The sequence below is a fragment of the Helianthus annuus genome, chromosome 17 (assembly GCF_002127325.2).
Source record: "Helianthus annuus cultivar XRQ/B chromosome 17, HanXRQr2.0-SUNRISE, whole genome shotgun sequence".
Taxonomy (NCBI): Eukaryota; Viridiplantae; Streptophyta; class Magnoliopsida; order Asterales; family Asteraceae; genus Helianthus; species Helianthus annuus.
In genome coordinates this window covers 3,193,620-3,209,402 of record NC_035449.2, presented here as the reverse complement: position 1 = coordinate 3,209,402, position 15,783 = coordinate 3,193,620, and the positions used below count along the sequence as shown (strand labels likewise).

Here is a 15,783-nt window from a genome sequence, read left to right as displayed (position 1 = left end):
CCTTTTTCTTAATGCTTCAAATGTAGGTATCTTTCCTTCACTAGCTCTCCACGCAAATAGATTCGCCTTTGGTGTTGCAATACGGTTCCAATAAAAATTGTTTGCATCGATGTTTAGATCTAACTGTCCACCAAGGTCTCTTCTAACCGACCTTACCGAAAAACCCGTATCTTTTTCTTCTTTCCATCTCCACACATCATTACCCTCACCCATCTTTTGTTGAACTAATAGCGTATTTAAGCTTTGCATTTCTTCTTGTTCTTCCAAACTATTTGGTGCTCTAATCCATATCCAATCCCACAATCGTACTCCTTGAATCATTTTGTAATATTTTGCCACCATGTCTCTCTTGTTTTTTGCCAAATTATAACAAAGTGGGAAGGCATACTTTAACGGACAGTGAGTCGTCCACGTGTCTTGCCAAAATAACGTTTTCTCGCCATTACCCACAACACTATTGAGTCCTCTTTGTATGTCTATCCCTATCTTTTTGAAATCCTCCCCGATCCCCGCGATATTTTTCCATATACCCGTATTACCCATTTTTAATGGGATTTGTGAAACTTTTTTGGTGTTGCTATGAATGGATTCTACTACTTTCACCCATAACTGGTTCGGATTCTCTTTTAATCTCCACCACCATTTTAATAGCAGTGCTAGGTTTAGTTCCCGTATTCCCCCTACTCCCAAGCCCCCCATATTCTTTGCCCCGACAACTTTTTCCCATTTTACCCATCTTATCTTGTTTACTCCCCCACAACCCCCCATAGAAATCTTTGTCTGATTCCTTCCAATGTTCTTATTACGGCTTTTGGCGCCTTATATAGCGATAGAAAGTAGTTAGGGATGCTTCCCAAAACAGATTTTATAAGGGTTAGGCGACCTGCAAAAGATAATATTTTTGCCTTCCAATTAGATAATCTTTTATGTAGTTTATCGATCACTTCTTTCCAACTTGCAATTCTATTCATATTCGCTCCCACTTTCAGCCCCAAATATGTAAAGGGAAACGTACCTGGTTTTCAATTCAATACGCTCGCCATGTGTTCGACTTCAGATTCATCTTTTCCCACTCCATATATGAAACTTTTGTTTTGATTTACCTTCAATCCAGACCTTAGGTTGTTTTCATCCCATTCTCCAAAAAAAATAGAGTCGTCGGCAAAAAACAAGTATGTGATGCATGGCCCGTTATTTGGTAATTTTACACCGGTGTATATATTTCCCCGTAAAGCCTTTTGCATTAAGACGTGTAAAGCTTCCATTGCGACCGTAAATAAAAACGGCGATAATGGGTCGCCTTGCCTCAATCCTCTCTTGTATTGAAATTCCCCCGTCGGTGCTCCATTTACCAATACTGATGCTCGACCCGAAAATAAAATTCCCATGATCCAAGTTTTCCATTTAGTTGGAAAGCCCATATGTGTTAAGTTGGTGATTAGAAACTTCCAACAGAGTGTGTCATATGCTTTTTCGATGCCTGCTTTAAAAAGAAACAATTGTTTCTTTGACTTTTTTGCCCAGCTCACCAATTCGTTCACCACTAACGGTCCATCCACTATATTAATACACATATGCATTTAACTAAAAGCAACAAAGAAACGACAACTTTAATGCATATGTTTAAAAAACCGAACATTTTATACAAATAAAGGTATGTATCTTACCTAAAATTAACACATATATATATATTATATGCATTTTTTTGAACGTTCAACTTAAGTAACGCCAGGTACTCCATACGTGGCACCCATTGGCCGAAAGGTAGCACCATGGCAGCCCAACCTGCACGCACGGAGCTCCTAGCCCACCAAGCCACCAGTTCCGGGGAAAACCCGACCCTTCACCTGCCCGAGGGCACGACAATGAAGAACCGATAAAACCCGGAGGGATCAGGAATCGAACTCAAGACCAAAGGCCAAGAGTCTTTCCTCATTTCCCATGACCACTAAGCAATAAGCTGAGATTCTATATATATGCATTTACAAAATCCTTTAGGAACCTTTATTACACTTACATATATGCATTTACAAAGAAAGACTTTAATTTTAGGGAAGACACGTATATATTTCAACTTTAGAGAGCCATATACTAAATTTCTAAAAACTTGTATTGATCCAATATATATTTCTGGTATAGATTAAATGAACATATGACAATTATTTCAATATTTAGATCTTTATAATCGATTAGTTTATTAGCAACTACTATGTTATTAATACTAGCGTATAAACCCGTGTATCACACGGATTAAATATAAAAAAAACTTAGATTAAATAATATTTTAATTTATAAGTGTTACACACCCGTGTATAAAATATTAAAAAATGTAAATCATACTTCTTCCAGATCACATAATTTAAAAAGTGTAATAATAGTATAATCTAATTATTGTGTTTTTCCAATTAGTATTAAAGTAAGGATGGTTTAGTAAAAAAGATCTGATTATTGTATTTATCTTACGATAATATTTAATAAAATACATTGTATTTATCTGATAATATTTATTAAATAGTGCATCCTAATGTGGTTATTAACATATTTGAATTAAATTTATTATATTAGTAAGGATAAGGATTAAAAAATATTACAAAATATTGTAAGTCTAAATTGTAAGGTTTAAGGACAAAGTCACACGTGACAATAATCCTATATTAAAAATTAAATTAGATTTGATGCTTTGTTTGTAATTTTAACATTTGTATCAATAATTAATAGTTTAAATCATTTAATTTTAGAAATATATATGATAATCTTAATAAGGTGTTCTATTAACAAATAAGTTATTATAATAATGCAAAAATAATTAAAATGGGGATAATAATAATAATAATAATAATAATAATAATAATTGTTTTGTTATAGATAAAAATAAATAACGATTAAAAGGCTTTTGATAAAGGATATTCATATTAAATACAAACCTATTAAAAAAATATAATAACCCTTAATCGTATGTCATAGAGTCGAAGATAAGCTTGACCTCTAATATGTAAAATCAATATATTCAAGAGATAAATTAATTCTTATATTTTTTTTCTATATGATGTAGTATAATTTATTAACCCAAACATCATGATATATCAACTTCTTTTGAAAGAGATGGAGTTTATTTAGAATTATTTATTAATGTGGATAATGGTTCTTATATTTATTTATTATTATTTATTATGATTAGGTTAGGATAAGAAATTGCCACATGGCATTTTGGTGATAATATTGATGGAGAGAATGCCATATGGCATTAAATTGATTCTTTTATTAATATTAGATTAGATAAAACTAACAATTTTTTTAAACATGTAACATATATTTTATAATATAAAACTAAAAAAAAATTACAAAGATTGGTTCATAACTATATTGTCTGTCCAATCAATTCAATTATGTATACGCATATAAGCATAATAAGAAATTAAAATAAGTTGCAAAAGATATCAAAACCAAACAATATGTTTTCAATTGATTTGATTTAACATTAAGTATTAGTGTGTGAGGGCCGTCTTTGAGACGAGGAATCAGGTTCGTCGGGTTCATCCATGGTCGCAAAAGTCATTAGGTGCTCTCTAGTCGGATTTGAGAGTACTCGGGGAGTACCTAACCTAGATGAAGAGTACTCTCGGGCCTTGGCAACCTACCTTATAGCGAATACTGGGCATTCTAGACCTTGTTTTACAACCATAGGTTCATCTGGTACACAACCGTAATTCGATCTTGGTGTGAATCAGGATGGATTTTTTTTGCTGGTGAACCCGTATACGATACCAAAGAAACTCAAACAAGTGGGAAAAGAGTTAGAAGTTGGGTTTGGATTCATCGGGTCCAGTAGAAACACTCTCGCAATTGAATCGGATTCAATGAGTTGCAATTAGGGGTGTAAACAAGCCCAGAGGCTCAAGAGCTACTCGTGATCGACTCAGTTAACGCTCGAACGACCCGAGCCTTAACGAGCCCGAGCCCGAGCCTGAAATAGAGCTCGTTTTGTTATCGAGCCCGAGCCTGAAATACAAAGCTTGTTTAGGCTCGCGAGCCTAAACGAGCCCATACAACATTTTATTTTTTTATATATAATATATTAATAATGATGATAACATTGATGAGCCGAGCTTGAGTCGAGCTTTGGATCGTTTAAGCGATGTTGAAGTGAGCTCGAGCCAAGCTTTTAGCTCGTTTAAGGTTGTTCTCAAAATAGTTCGAGCCGAGCTCGAGCTTTGGGTTTTACTCGCGAGCCGAGCTCAAGCTCAAAGAAATAGGCTCGAACCGAGCCGAGCTCGAGCTTCATAAAAACCTAACCTGGTCGAGCTCGGGCTCGGCCCGGCTCGTTTACACCCCTAGTTGCAATAAGGTGTTAGTTAATCAAGGGTTAAGTTGATTTGGGTTCATCCAAGTAAATTGGGTTAGGCCCCTTCACCTAGGTAAATATATTTACTAACGGAACCCTTGACGGCATCCAAAATATAAACACAGCACCAGTACGAACCGGCGTTACTAATACTCTCGTCGTCGGTTAGACGTCTACCTCATCGATCCTCTCTCTCTAAATTCTCTCTCTAAAAACTCTTCATCCTCTTCCCTATGCCACCTGGACGTTAGGGTTTCCTCAAACGAAGATACACACACAGTGTGACATCACATCACATCATCATCGCTTTCTAACAACTTCTGTTTCACTCTAGGGTTTATGTTTACGTTTAAATTTCCAAAGTTTTCATGTCGTATGAATATCGTCAATGGAGATTTCATCTACGTTCTCCGGTAACGGCGATATCCCCTTCGTTTCCTTCTTCTTAGCCCTAATTGTTACCGTTTTCTGTTGTTTCTTCTCACTCTTCTTCCGATTGTTCAAATTTCAACAAACTGATAAAATTAGGTCGTGTAATTGTGCATGTGGTTCGAATTGTGACGGTTCTATGGCGGTTACGGCGACGGCAAGGGTGATGAACGGTGGTAGTGGTGGTGCTGGTGGTGGACAGGTGGCGGTGGTGGAGAGGGAGCGGCAGCAAGTGATTGGTGCGTCGATGATGGAGCAGTTGGTGCCGGAGATTACGACACATGCGTTGAGTTATTTGGATTATCCGAGTCTGTGTAGGTTGTCGATGACTAATAGTTCCATGAGGAGGGCTGCTAATGATGATAATGCTTGGAAGGCTCTTTATCATAAGGTTGTTGTTCTTCTCAGCTTTTTGTTATAACTGCTATATGTTCTTTTGATATGCTGTGTATTATGTTAATCACTATGAAACTGTATGCATCTTATCATGTGACATTTACTAGTTGAATTTGGATAAAAGAAAAGCTTGAGCTGGTTTTCTTGTATGGATTTTGTTTGGAATTTTGTTGATGTTATGTGGCTAGTTATGCCAAGATCAATATGAAGTTTATTAGGTTTTAGGTGTGATGTAAACTCTGTTTATTAAGAGTACAGACTGTACAGTTGACATACAAAACCAAATTTGTGTGTAGGTCTTGGTGTGGAAAATAACTTGAGATTCTTGTGTTGGTTAAAGCAGCTGTCAATCAAGTTTGATAAGTATGTGCGAATTGCTAGTTTTGTAAAATTATATATAAAATCTTTTAGGGTGTAGATATCTGGTGCTGAAAATAATCTATTCTGAGATCCTTATGTTGGGTAAATTAGCTGCCAATCGAGTTTGATAAGTATGTGTACGTTGCTAGTCTTGTATAACTCTATGAAAACTTATATTACCATAATACCATGTTTGTTAATTCTTGAATTTTAGTGTATCTACAACACCCTTTGGTGTTCTTTTGGTTTCAGTCAGTCAATTCACTAGAATTGTAGTTGTATAAAAAAGCCTCTCCGGCGCGGATAGTCAGTGTGGGGCGTTTTTGAAACTGCATATAGCTTAAGGTGAGGCTATCTCATAAAACACTGTGAGCTGCTCACACATCTGAGCCTCATCAGCGTGAGGCATGCGTTACACATCAATGGTTTTTGGTATAAATGTTTTCTTAGTGGAAAAGCAAATGGGCTAGTTTATGTGGCTTTAAGTAGGCTTATTAGTCAGTATCTGTGGGTATTTGGACTAAAGAAAAGGCTGATTAAAAGTAAAAGATCAAACATCCGTCTGGTTGTTGAAACTGGTTTCCGTTTTTATTCTCATCTCAAACGGTTGAATCATAATCCAAAGCGTTATATGATATAGGTAATGTGGCACTCGGAAGTTTAATTAATGCTCCATTTTTTTCTGACCGGCTACAAAGTAGGTTCTCTGTCATATAACCAAACATGTTTTCATTTGATTAGTGTTCTTTGTATATATTTCAATGATTCTTTATATTGAGTCTCTATGCAACCCTGTTATATAAATCAACATACACTCACTTTCTTCCTTCAAGTAAAAGTCAGTATACAATCATATTTCTTTTTTAATTATACCTGGTGCCTCATGTACATGATGCGAGCTCCTTTGCCTTGCTTTATTTTGTTCGGGACCTGAAGCATCTTGGAACTCCTTGTGCCTTTTAAAGCCAAGTTTGTAACCATTCAAAATAGCTGTGTAGAACTAACATTAATCAGTAAACACATAACAGGAAAGCAACTTGACACTAACCAAACCTTCTAATTAGCTTCTGTACCATTCACAATAACACAATTGTGTGAAAGAAAGAAAGTGACAATCTGGCGGCTGGAGTATTAGACACTTTACACCTCACAGTTATTACTCAGAGATAATGGACATATATTTTAGCAAGCGATTCTTGCTTCTTTTGTAGTCATTTTGCTAATTAAATGCACATCTTTTGGTGAAGCTTCTTTGTTTTTCAGAAATAAGCATTGTCTCATGCTAATTACGTAGGGAATACAATTTATGGCTTGAGTGCATCATGCAAACATATAAATATGTTAATAGGATTGTAGGTAACATTTTGTGTAGCCTAGTGGTATATGCGTATCTTTCCGATATATTTGTGAATTGTTTATATGTTTAAAACTCAAATATCATATGACTTTTTGTATTCACATGTCATACTGGTGTTAATGGAAGTATATTTTAGTGTCGACTTTTTGTTGTTGTTTTAACATTGTTTTAAATTTAGGACCCCACTTCTGCTTGTATGTTATAGCTTGTAAAGACTGGTTACTAGCTATTATTGCTTTTCTGGAACGCCTTTTCTTATTTGTCTTGTTTAATTCTTATATTTCATCTCACGGAAGCATTTTAGATCGAAGGGTTTTGGCTCATGTAAATTTTCTTTTTGTTGTTTTTGAATTCTGTATTTTACAGGATTTTACAATGGAACAAGATAGTATAACACCTGCAAATGGGTGGAAGGCCTACTATGCAGCTACTAGAGCAATTGTGAATATCAATCAACATTTTTTCGATATCATTAGAGACAGATCTCTTCCAGAAATGGGTCGGCTTTGGCTTAACGCAGATTATGTCAAATGTATTCATGCCTCAGGGGAGTTTTTTACCGGGTAAGCTTCCCACTTCTCATTACACTCTTTACTTCAGTTAGTGGTATTTTTTTTTGTTTTTTTTTATGGGGCAAACTGCATAAAATATAAATGGAAACACTTTTTTTTCTTGATTTTCGCAACCGGCTTTAGATTTGACACAAAATAGAAACCAATTTGCATTTGGGAAACCGTGGTATATTTTACTACCACTAGTAGCGACGAAAGGTTTGCTCAGCCAGGGTAGCAAGTAGGGGTGCAAACGAGCCTAGCCGAGCCAGGCTTGAGCTTACTAAATTAACTTATGAGAGCTCGAGCTTGGCTCGGTTTGAGCTTTGTTTTCAAAGTTCGAGCTTGGCTCGGCTTGCAACCAAGTTTATATAAACTCGGCTAGGCTTGTTTACTAGATAACCTTAAATAAGGGGTAAACGTTATTAAATAGGAACAAACACTATTATTACACTAAGGTACGATAAGGCTCAGCGAGCCTGACAAGCTTCACATGCTAGGCTCGAGCTTGGGATTAATAAATAAACGGGCTTTATTTTAGGGTCAAGCTCGGCTCCAGCTCGTTTTCGAGATTTTTTCCGAGCCGATTTCAAGTAGCTTGCGAGCGGCTCGGCTCGTGTGCACCCGTTGTAACAAGTCTTTCTGTTACCACTTGTGGATTTTTTTATAATATTATAAGTTGAATATTTTTTTGTAAAAAGATTGATTTTTCCAACATGTAAATATATATTTTTAAAATGTTTTATACAAGTATTTTGTGCATATGTAGCATCCGTAACAGCAGCACATAGAAAGTATCCAAGTAAAATTAGTTAAGATAATGTTTGTTGCTAAAATGAGTGATAAACTGTTAGTTTTTTCTCTTCTGCGCCTAATTTAAAGTCTGGTTGATTCAGGAACAAGTGTCAAAATTGTTTCGATTTAGGTGCTCTCTTTGATATATGTTTTAACCATACTCCTGCTGTTCTATTTTGATGTCCCATGAACTGATGTTCAAGTTTGATAACAAGTGGCAGGATTATTTGTTTATAATGATGATGCAGGTATAGCGGTGTTTTAGGTAGCTGGCAGCTGGCGTTGAACTGGGAGCCAGCGGTTAACTTCCAGGTTCGAGACGTAAGGTCAAGGGTGCTGCCAGGTGTGGCTTGGGTGACGATGAAAGCCTATGTTGGGATGGAGCACAACACACACCCTATGAGCATGACTAATGTGTTTGAGCTCCACAATGGTCAGTGGTTCATGGTTCATCATCATAGCTCTGTCATGCTTGCTGATGGTGAGGTGGCTGATCAACCACCTATGCTTGGGTGAACCAACTTATTTAGATGATGCTTTTCTTTTTTGAAGTAAAGAAAAAAGAAATTGGTACAGTTATTTTAACTAGGGATCTTGAATATTACTTTCATACGTTGGATATGATGATCGATGATCGTATATGAATCTTTGGTTTTTGCCTGTTGACATCCCTGAGGCTGCTGCATATGATGTTTATAAAAGCGTAGATTATGTTTGGTTTACACCCCCATTGGAGGGGGATTTGATACTATGATGAAATGAAAGCCTTTTGTACATGTATTAAGCTACTCTTAAACCGAACATTGTTATATTCACACCCGTAAAACTAAATCGTCAAACCAAACGTTAACATACCATTTTTAGTATCAAATGTAGCAGCTGTTGTGGAGGAGGTAGTAAACCCCTCTACATCATCCATACGCCCCGCCTCTTTCTATAACCGTCCATGACGGTATGTGGCCATGGACCGCTTCCTCCTATCAGTGTGTCCACCGCTTCCTCCTATCAGAGTGTGTTGTTTTTCACGTGTGTCGTTCGTAAACTATTGCATATATTCTGAAAACTAAATCACCAAAGCAGATATTATCTGGTCACTTTTCCCCTTTTAGTGAAATTTGTATATTTTGAATCAATAAGTGACAACACTAATTATTTTGATCACTTAGACGACTAAATACCCAAATTTGCGGCTACCAAGAGGCCAAAACAACTAGTTTCGTTTGTCCATTGACATGAGACAAAAAAGTGCTGCTAAATGATAAAAAATATGCAAATTAAAACTTTTATCATCTCTTTATAGTTAAAGTATTTCAAAAAGACATGGTGGCAACAAAACTGGAAAAAATAAAAATTAAATAGGTTATTTCAGATTGGCCCAGACTATCTACACACTTGGTGTATAGATAACCACCCCAAAAAGGTGGTTTTTGTCCTTATATGCACATCCTACAGTGTTGAACTGTGGCCAAAACGTGGCATTTTGGTCCGGTTAACCAGATAAAGACTAACAGGTGTCTGACGGGTCTGTTGACCGGACCAAAACGCCGAGCTTTGGCCGCGTTTTGGTCCTTCAACCAGACCAGGTGTCAGTCTTTTGTCTGGTTGACAGGACCAAAACGTCGAGCTTTGTCCGGTCAACAGACCCGTCAGAAACCATCAGTCTTTTTCTGGTTAACCGGACCAAAACGCCGCGTTTTGGCCACAGTTCGACACTGCAGGGTGTGCATATAAGGACAAAAAACACCTTTTAAGGTGTGTAGATAGGCAAATGGGTGTGCCAATAGGTATACCCTTCATATTTACTTTTTGCTTGTCTTGTCGGATTTACTAAACGTACCTCCCTTGTTAAATCAATCACATCATCACTCTGCTTTTTCTCATCATAGATAATACATTACATGCATGGATACGCTTAGCATCACTATATCAAATCGGTTTACTTAAATAGTCTTGGACATAAAAAATAGTGTAAAGTACACGGATGGTCTCTGTTGTTTACCAAAATTTTGGATTTGGTCTCTAACTTTTCAAAAGTACACAGATGATCTCTGTGGTTTGTACGTTTATACTTTGTAACACATTTAGTCTCTCTCCACTTTTTTTCCAAAAGTACATGGGATGGTCACTTTGTAATGCATTTTAGTTAGGGGTGTTAAAGTGGTCGTGTTAAACGGGTCGTGTTCACGGGTTGGCGGGTCCAACCCGAGCCCGAAAATTTTACACAAACCCGAACCCGAAAATCATAACAAATGAACCCGAACACGACCCAAAGTTTCGTGAGTTGACCCGAACACGACCCGTTCAACCCGAATTTTTATTTTTATTTTTTCTGAAATTAATATATTAAAATTAAAATTTACTTAAGAAACAAAAATGTATATAATAATATCATATTTAATTATAAAATCTATGTTAATTTCTCTTATTAAATAATAATCATGGCATAAAATACACACCCCATTTAATTTATGACATAAAATATACTGTAAAAAAAATTAATATAGTATAAATGTGTTAAGCGGGTCAACCCGCCAACCCGACTAGGTTGCCCCGAACCCGACCCGTTAACCTAAAGCGGTTCGCGGGTTCAACCTGAAACTGACCCGAACCCGTTTAGACTAAACCTAAACCCGCGAATTTCGTGCTAGGTTCGTGTCGGGTTTTTGGGTCGTGGTCAGAAATTCACACCCCTAATTTTAGTCCCTAACTTGGACATGCTTAAAACCTTTAGATTTGTTGGTTAGGGACTAAATGTGTTATAAAATGCAAACCAGGGGACCATCTATGTACTTTCAAAAAATTAGAAACCAAATCCAAAATTTTGATAAACCACATAGACTATCCATGTAATTTACTCTAAACAATACCTATGAGATTTTTTTTTTTTTTTTGAAGGGTGACTTTCAATATGTACATGGACCAATTGGTCACCGGGTCCCGGTCAAGGACGGTTACCCATCAGCCCAGCATTCTCAGACGCGATGTTCTATGACCTTCGCCCGGAAACCATACTGCCCTCACACGAGAGACTCGCTGGGGTAACAGCCGGGTAATACCGGGTCGCCCTCCGGATCGAACCATGCCTCGGTAGGAAACGATCCATCAGTGATTGGGACGACCCCCCAATACACCGCAGCCGGGAACCAACTGGGCTGGAAGGGGGTTTATACCTATGAGATTTTTTAGTGAAATAGTCTTGGACATAAAAAAAAGCCTATGAGATTTTTCAAATTAAAATTCTAAGAAAAAAACAGTTGGCTAAAGGAAATCGCTTGTTCTGAACCACTCATCAACAAGATACGGTTCCCTTCATCTCCACCTCAACCTCCAACTTTCACGGTGGAGTGTGGTGTTGCAACCCAAATGGCAGCAGCAGCAACAACCCTCTTCTCCACCCCAATATTACCCCATCACCACCCAATATCCACCCAATCCTTTTCCTCTACCAAATCATGGCAGCCGTTGCTCACCAAATCTCCACTCATCCTCCTCCGAGCTTCCTCCACAACTCCCACCGTAGATAAACAAGAAGAAGAAGAAGAAGACAACACCTCTTCCGACCAATCTCAACCCATCAACTCAATCCCCATTGGGTATTTAACTATTTCTCATCTATATCTCATTCATAGTTGTTAATAGCAATGTTTTTAAAACCGGTTCCTACCGGCCGGTTGAACCGGTTAAACCGGATGCCGGAAGCTTGGCCGGCACAAATCATAGTGGTAAGCTGAGGGAGCGGCAAAGAAGTTGTACCGCTGTTAAATTGGGTTACACCAGTTATACCGTTTTAAGGTTAAAATTTGGACTTTTAATTTTTTGTGGGTCAAAAAAGGTGACGATTTACCTTCTTAGTAAAACTTAGCGCCCAAAAAAGTAGTGAATTCTTGGATTATTTTTTATTATGGATTAACTTTTGTAATAATTTTAGTTATGAAATGATATAGTTTTGGATTATTTTTTTGAGTAAAAATTGTATTTTATGGATTTTTAAGGTTAATTAGTCAACCCGGTTGAACCGCTCGTTGCAGCCCGGTTCAACCGGTTGAACCACTTCTGAGTCTAACCTGGTAAGATTTAAAAAAAAACGGTTTTTAAAACGTTGGTTAACAACGATGATAGCAAATGTTTTAAAAATCGGTTCAAACCGGCCAGTTGTGCCGGTTGAACCGTCCGGTAGAACCGGTTAAACCGCGCGGCATACCTGCTTGAACCGCCAGGTATACCCGGTTAAATCGAATCTGAGCCAAATCCGGTACGGTGTAGAAACCGGATTTTAAAACGCTATAGCGAATAGCGTAGCGTAGCGCTGGATCATCACTATCTGATGTTTCGCGCTTAATAGCGTGAAATAGCGACAATAAGGGTTTTTTTTTTCTTTTTCCTTAAAAATAAATTATTAAAAACCGAATTTTTAGGGACTTTAATCAACCAAACGGCTGTAATCTTCACTAATTGCATAAAAGTACCTTAAATTTGTGAATAAAACCCTAATTTTTTATTAAAAAAAATTCTAATACGTTAGATATCGCTCGCCATCTCATCGCTATCACTACAAAGCGTTTATGTAGCTTGTCGTTATTTGCCGCTATTCGCTATTAACAACTATGAATTCTTATTTAACTTAGCTTTCAACTTTCATGTCATAACATAATAATTTTGGGTATTATTATTGTGATGCAGGGGTTGTCAGGGATGTGGGAAAGCAGAGATGGAGAGGGGATGCAACGGTGAAGGAAGAATTCAAGGCGGAATCGCAACCGTGCCGGGGTTCGGGTGGTGGCCCATTAAAGCTTACAGGCCTTGCCCTGGTTTTGTGGCCACTGGTGGTCGGTATCGCCGCCAAGGCCAGAGTATGGATGAGGTTGCTGGCTTTGGAAGTGTACCGAGAAAACCGGCTAATATGACCACCACCGCCACAGCCACCGTCAGTACTGAAACTCCATCAAGGTAGCCATGGATTTACATGTTATTGTCGGTTAAGCTAGAAAGCCCGTCTGTTACACAGGTTGAATAATGCGAATATTAAAAGGTTAGAAAAGAAGATTTAAGCATTATAAAACAAAATGATACTTTAAGATTATATATATTTAAATATAAGTTACATAATAAGAATGTGTAAAATAAGATAAATAGAAAAAAGAATCGACGTGACACAACTAGTTACTTTTTTTTTTTTTCCGAGATATAATACCAGCATATTGTTATATGCTTGTCCGAAATCTGTTAAATGGATCATATCAGTTTGAAGTGTAAAGGATTATATAATTTCAGTTGGTTTATGGTTTGTTTAACACCCTTGCAGTGAGAAGAAAGAAGGGCCTAGGAAATTCAAGAGATGAAAGAAGTTGAGTTAATAGAATGATAAAAAAACCTATATGATATTATGGGTTTCATACATGTTATCAATGGTTTCTTCTACAAATTCTTGTACAAATCATGTAGTAGATCTTATAATCAAATAAACAATTGTTATAAATCATTTAGGTTGATACTCGATTTTGTACCTTTTTTGTTTCTCGAGACCTCGAAGCTCAAGTTTGAGTACTTAATGTTTGTCTTAGTCGTTGTTCGTGGCGTCTTAGATGGATAAATAGAGAACAAGAGACATGTTGACTGTTGAGGTTTGTTTGTTGGATGCACACCAACTAACGGGGAATATGAGAGAGGGGCAACGTTTGTGTGGGTGCGTGTGGAGGGAGACAGTTGTTAAAACGCCTTTAATGCGCCGTTATTTCAAATGAACATAAATCTACGGCCTCTTTCTTGCACACTGCTAGTGGCTAGACCAAGGGCGGACCCATAAATTATTTGCTGGGGGTGCGGATGAGTGGTTAAAGCATATTTTCAGGGAGTGCGGTCAAGTTTTTTGCTTAAAAAATACACTAAATTTGTTTTTTCAAGGGGTGCGCCCGCCCACCCTGGAGTTAATGTAGGTCCGCCCATGGGCTAGACCAACAACTCTGCCTTCAATACGTTTTCTATTTTTTTTTTTTTAAAGGCGATATATTAAAACAAGTACATGAAAATGAGATAACATACTGAAAAAGATATTAAAACAAGTACATGAAAATGAGATAACATACTGGAAAAGAAAGCTGTAAAACATACTGACTCAATTACACTTTAGATACCCAGGGCACCTTGAACTCTTTCCATTCCTTCCGGTCCAGCTTAATTGATTCCACCCTTGAGTTAATCCATAAAATAAGATAGGGCCTTTATTTCACCTACTATTTCTGACAGTTGTGGAACTATTCCTTTGAATATTAGCTGGTTTCGTGCTAGCCAAATAGACCAGCAGGCTGTAGCCACAATAAGATACCCGCCCTTTTCATTTGACTCGTTAGCTGCAGATTATCAAGGTATTCAAGTGTCCAGGGGCGTAGCTTTCAAGGGGCCAGGAGGGGCGCCCGACCCCCCCCCCCCCCCGAACTTTTCGCTCAGTAGTGTTATGTATGTACGTTTCGTATATAACTTTTTAGGTATATACGTTTTCGACCCCCGGGTTTTATAAAAAAATATTTATATAGAATTTTTAGGTTCGGTGACTTCCGACCCCCTAGTGGAAAATTTCAAGCTCTGCCACCGCAAGTGTCTCAATAATGCTGAGCATGTACCTCGGTATCGGAACTTTTATCCATTGCGAAATAGCTACCCAAACCTGATGAGCGAAGTCGCACGAGATGAGTAGATGATCTGCCGACTCGACTGACCTGCTGCACATAACGCATCTGATGGATGATATCGGGACGTACCTTATGGCTAAGGCTTCCCGTGTTGGTATACCATTTAGTACCACTCTCCACAAAAAACAATTTTTTTTTTCGGTAACTAACTGATCAACTTTATTACTCTTATTTCAGGAATGGTAGGCATGTAATCAAGTTCCCTCCGTAGATCACAGACCCGAAATGACTCTGTAACTGTACCCGATTGCCACAACCATTTGTCTACCCCTTGCCCCATAATTTGATTTTGCAGTAGCAGTTCGCAGTCGTTCCATTCAATCATATGTCTGTTTTGCACCAGAGTTTTTGTGAAATTAACCAAAAATCGGGTAATAGATATTTTTTGTACCATTGATTAACCGAAATTTACTTAACCGAACCAAATCATTTAAATCTTCATATATTTTTAGCTTTTATACATCCATGTCATGTTTTATACTTCAATTTCATGTGTTGATACCTAACTCTATTTTATTTATTTATTTATACATCTAATTCTTGTATTTATATATATATTTCATGTATTTATACCTCCATTACATGTATTTTTAAACAACGATTTTAGCCAATGTTTGGTTTGTAGGAATGGCACTGGGCCGGGCTTGGGCCGGGTATTGGTAATCCCAGGCTCGTACCTGGTTGTAATTCTTTGTCCCATACCCGTCTAGTTACCCGTCGGGTATTGGGCATACCCGCGGGTATCAGGTATACCCGTTAATTTTATAAAAATACCCGTTGGGATAAATGTTCAATTTTTTACTTCGATGCTTATATAATTTATTATTTTAATGACTAACAAATGAAAATATGATTAATAACTTACAT

The 15,783-nt window shown here is 37.4% G+C and overlaps 2 protein-coding genes across 3 annotated transcripts; both read left to right on the top strand.

Moving 5' to 3' along the window:
- The first annotated feature begins 4,475 nt into the window (after positions 1-4,475).
- Positions 4,476-8,952, top strand: LOC110920889 (F-box protein SKIP8). 2 transcript variants are annotated; one of them, XM_022165111.2, is made up of 4 exons: positions 4,476-4,755; positions 4,871-5,162; positions 7,251-7,447; positions 8,479-8,941. In XM_022165111.2, exons 1-4 carry the CDS (start codon positions 4,682-4,684, stop codon positions 8,744-8,746), a joined length of 831 nt encoding a protein of 276 aa, XP_022020803.1. In that variant the 5' UTR covers positions 4,476-4,681; the 3' UTR covers positions 8,747-8,941. The 2 variants fall into 2 exon arrangements, with proteins under 2 accessions (XP_022020803.1, XP_022020802.1); XM_022165110.2 differs by having other exon boundaries at positions 4,476-5,162; positions 8,479-8,952.
- Positions 8,953-11,420: 2,468 nt separating this feature from the next.
- On the top strand, positions 11,421-13,774 carry LOC110921748. The gene is made up of 3 exons (XM_022166096.2): positions 11,421-11,823; positions 12,911-13,177; positions 13,533-13,774. The coding sequence occupies exons 1-3, from the start codon at positions 11,594-11,596 to the stop codon at positions 13,567-13,569; spliced, it is 534 nt and encodes a 177-aa protein (XP_022021788.1). The 5' UTR covers positions 11,421-11,593; the 3' UTR covers positions 13,570-13,774.
- The last annotated feature ends 2,009 nt before the right edge of the window (positions 13,775-15,783 follow it).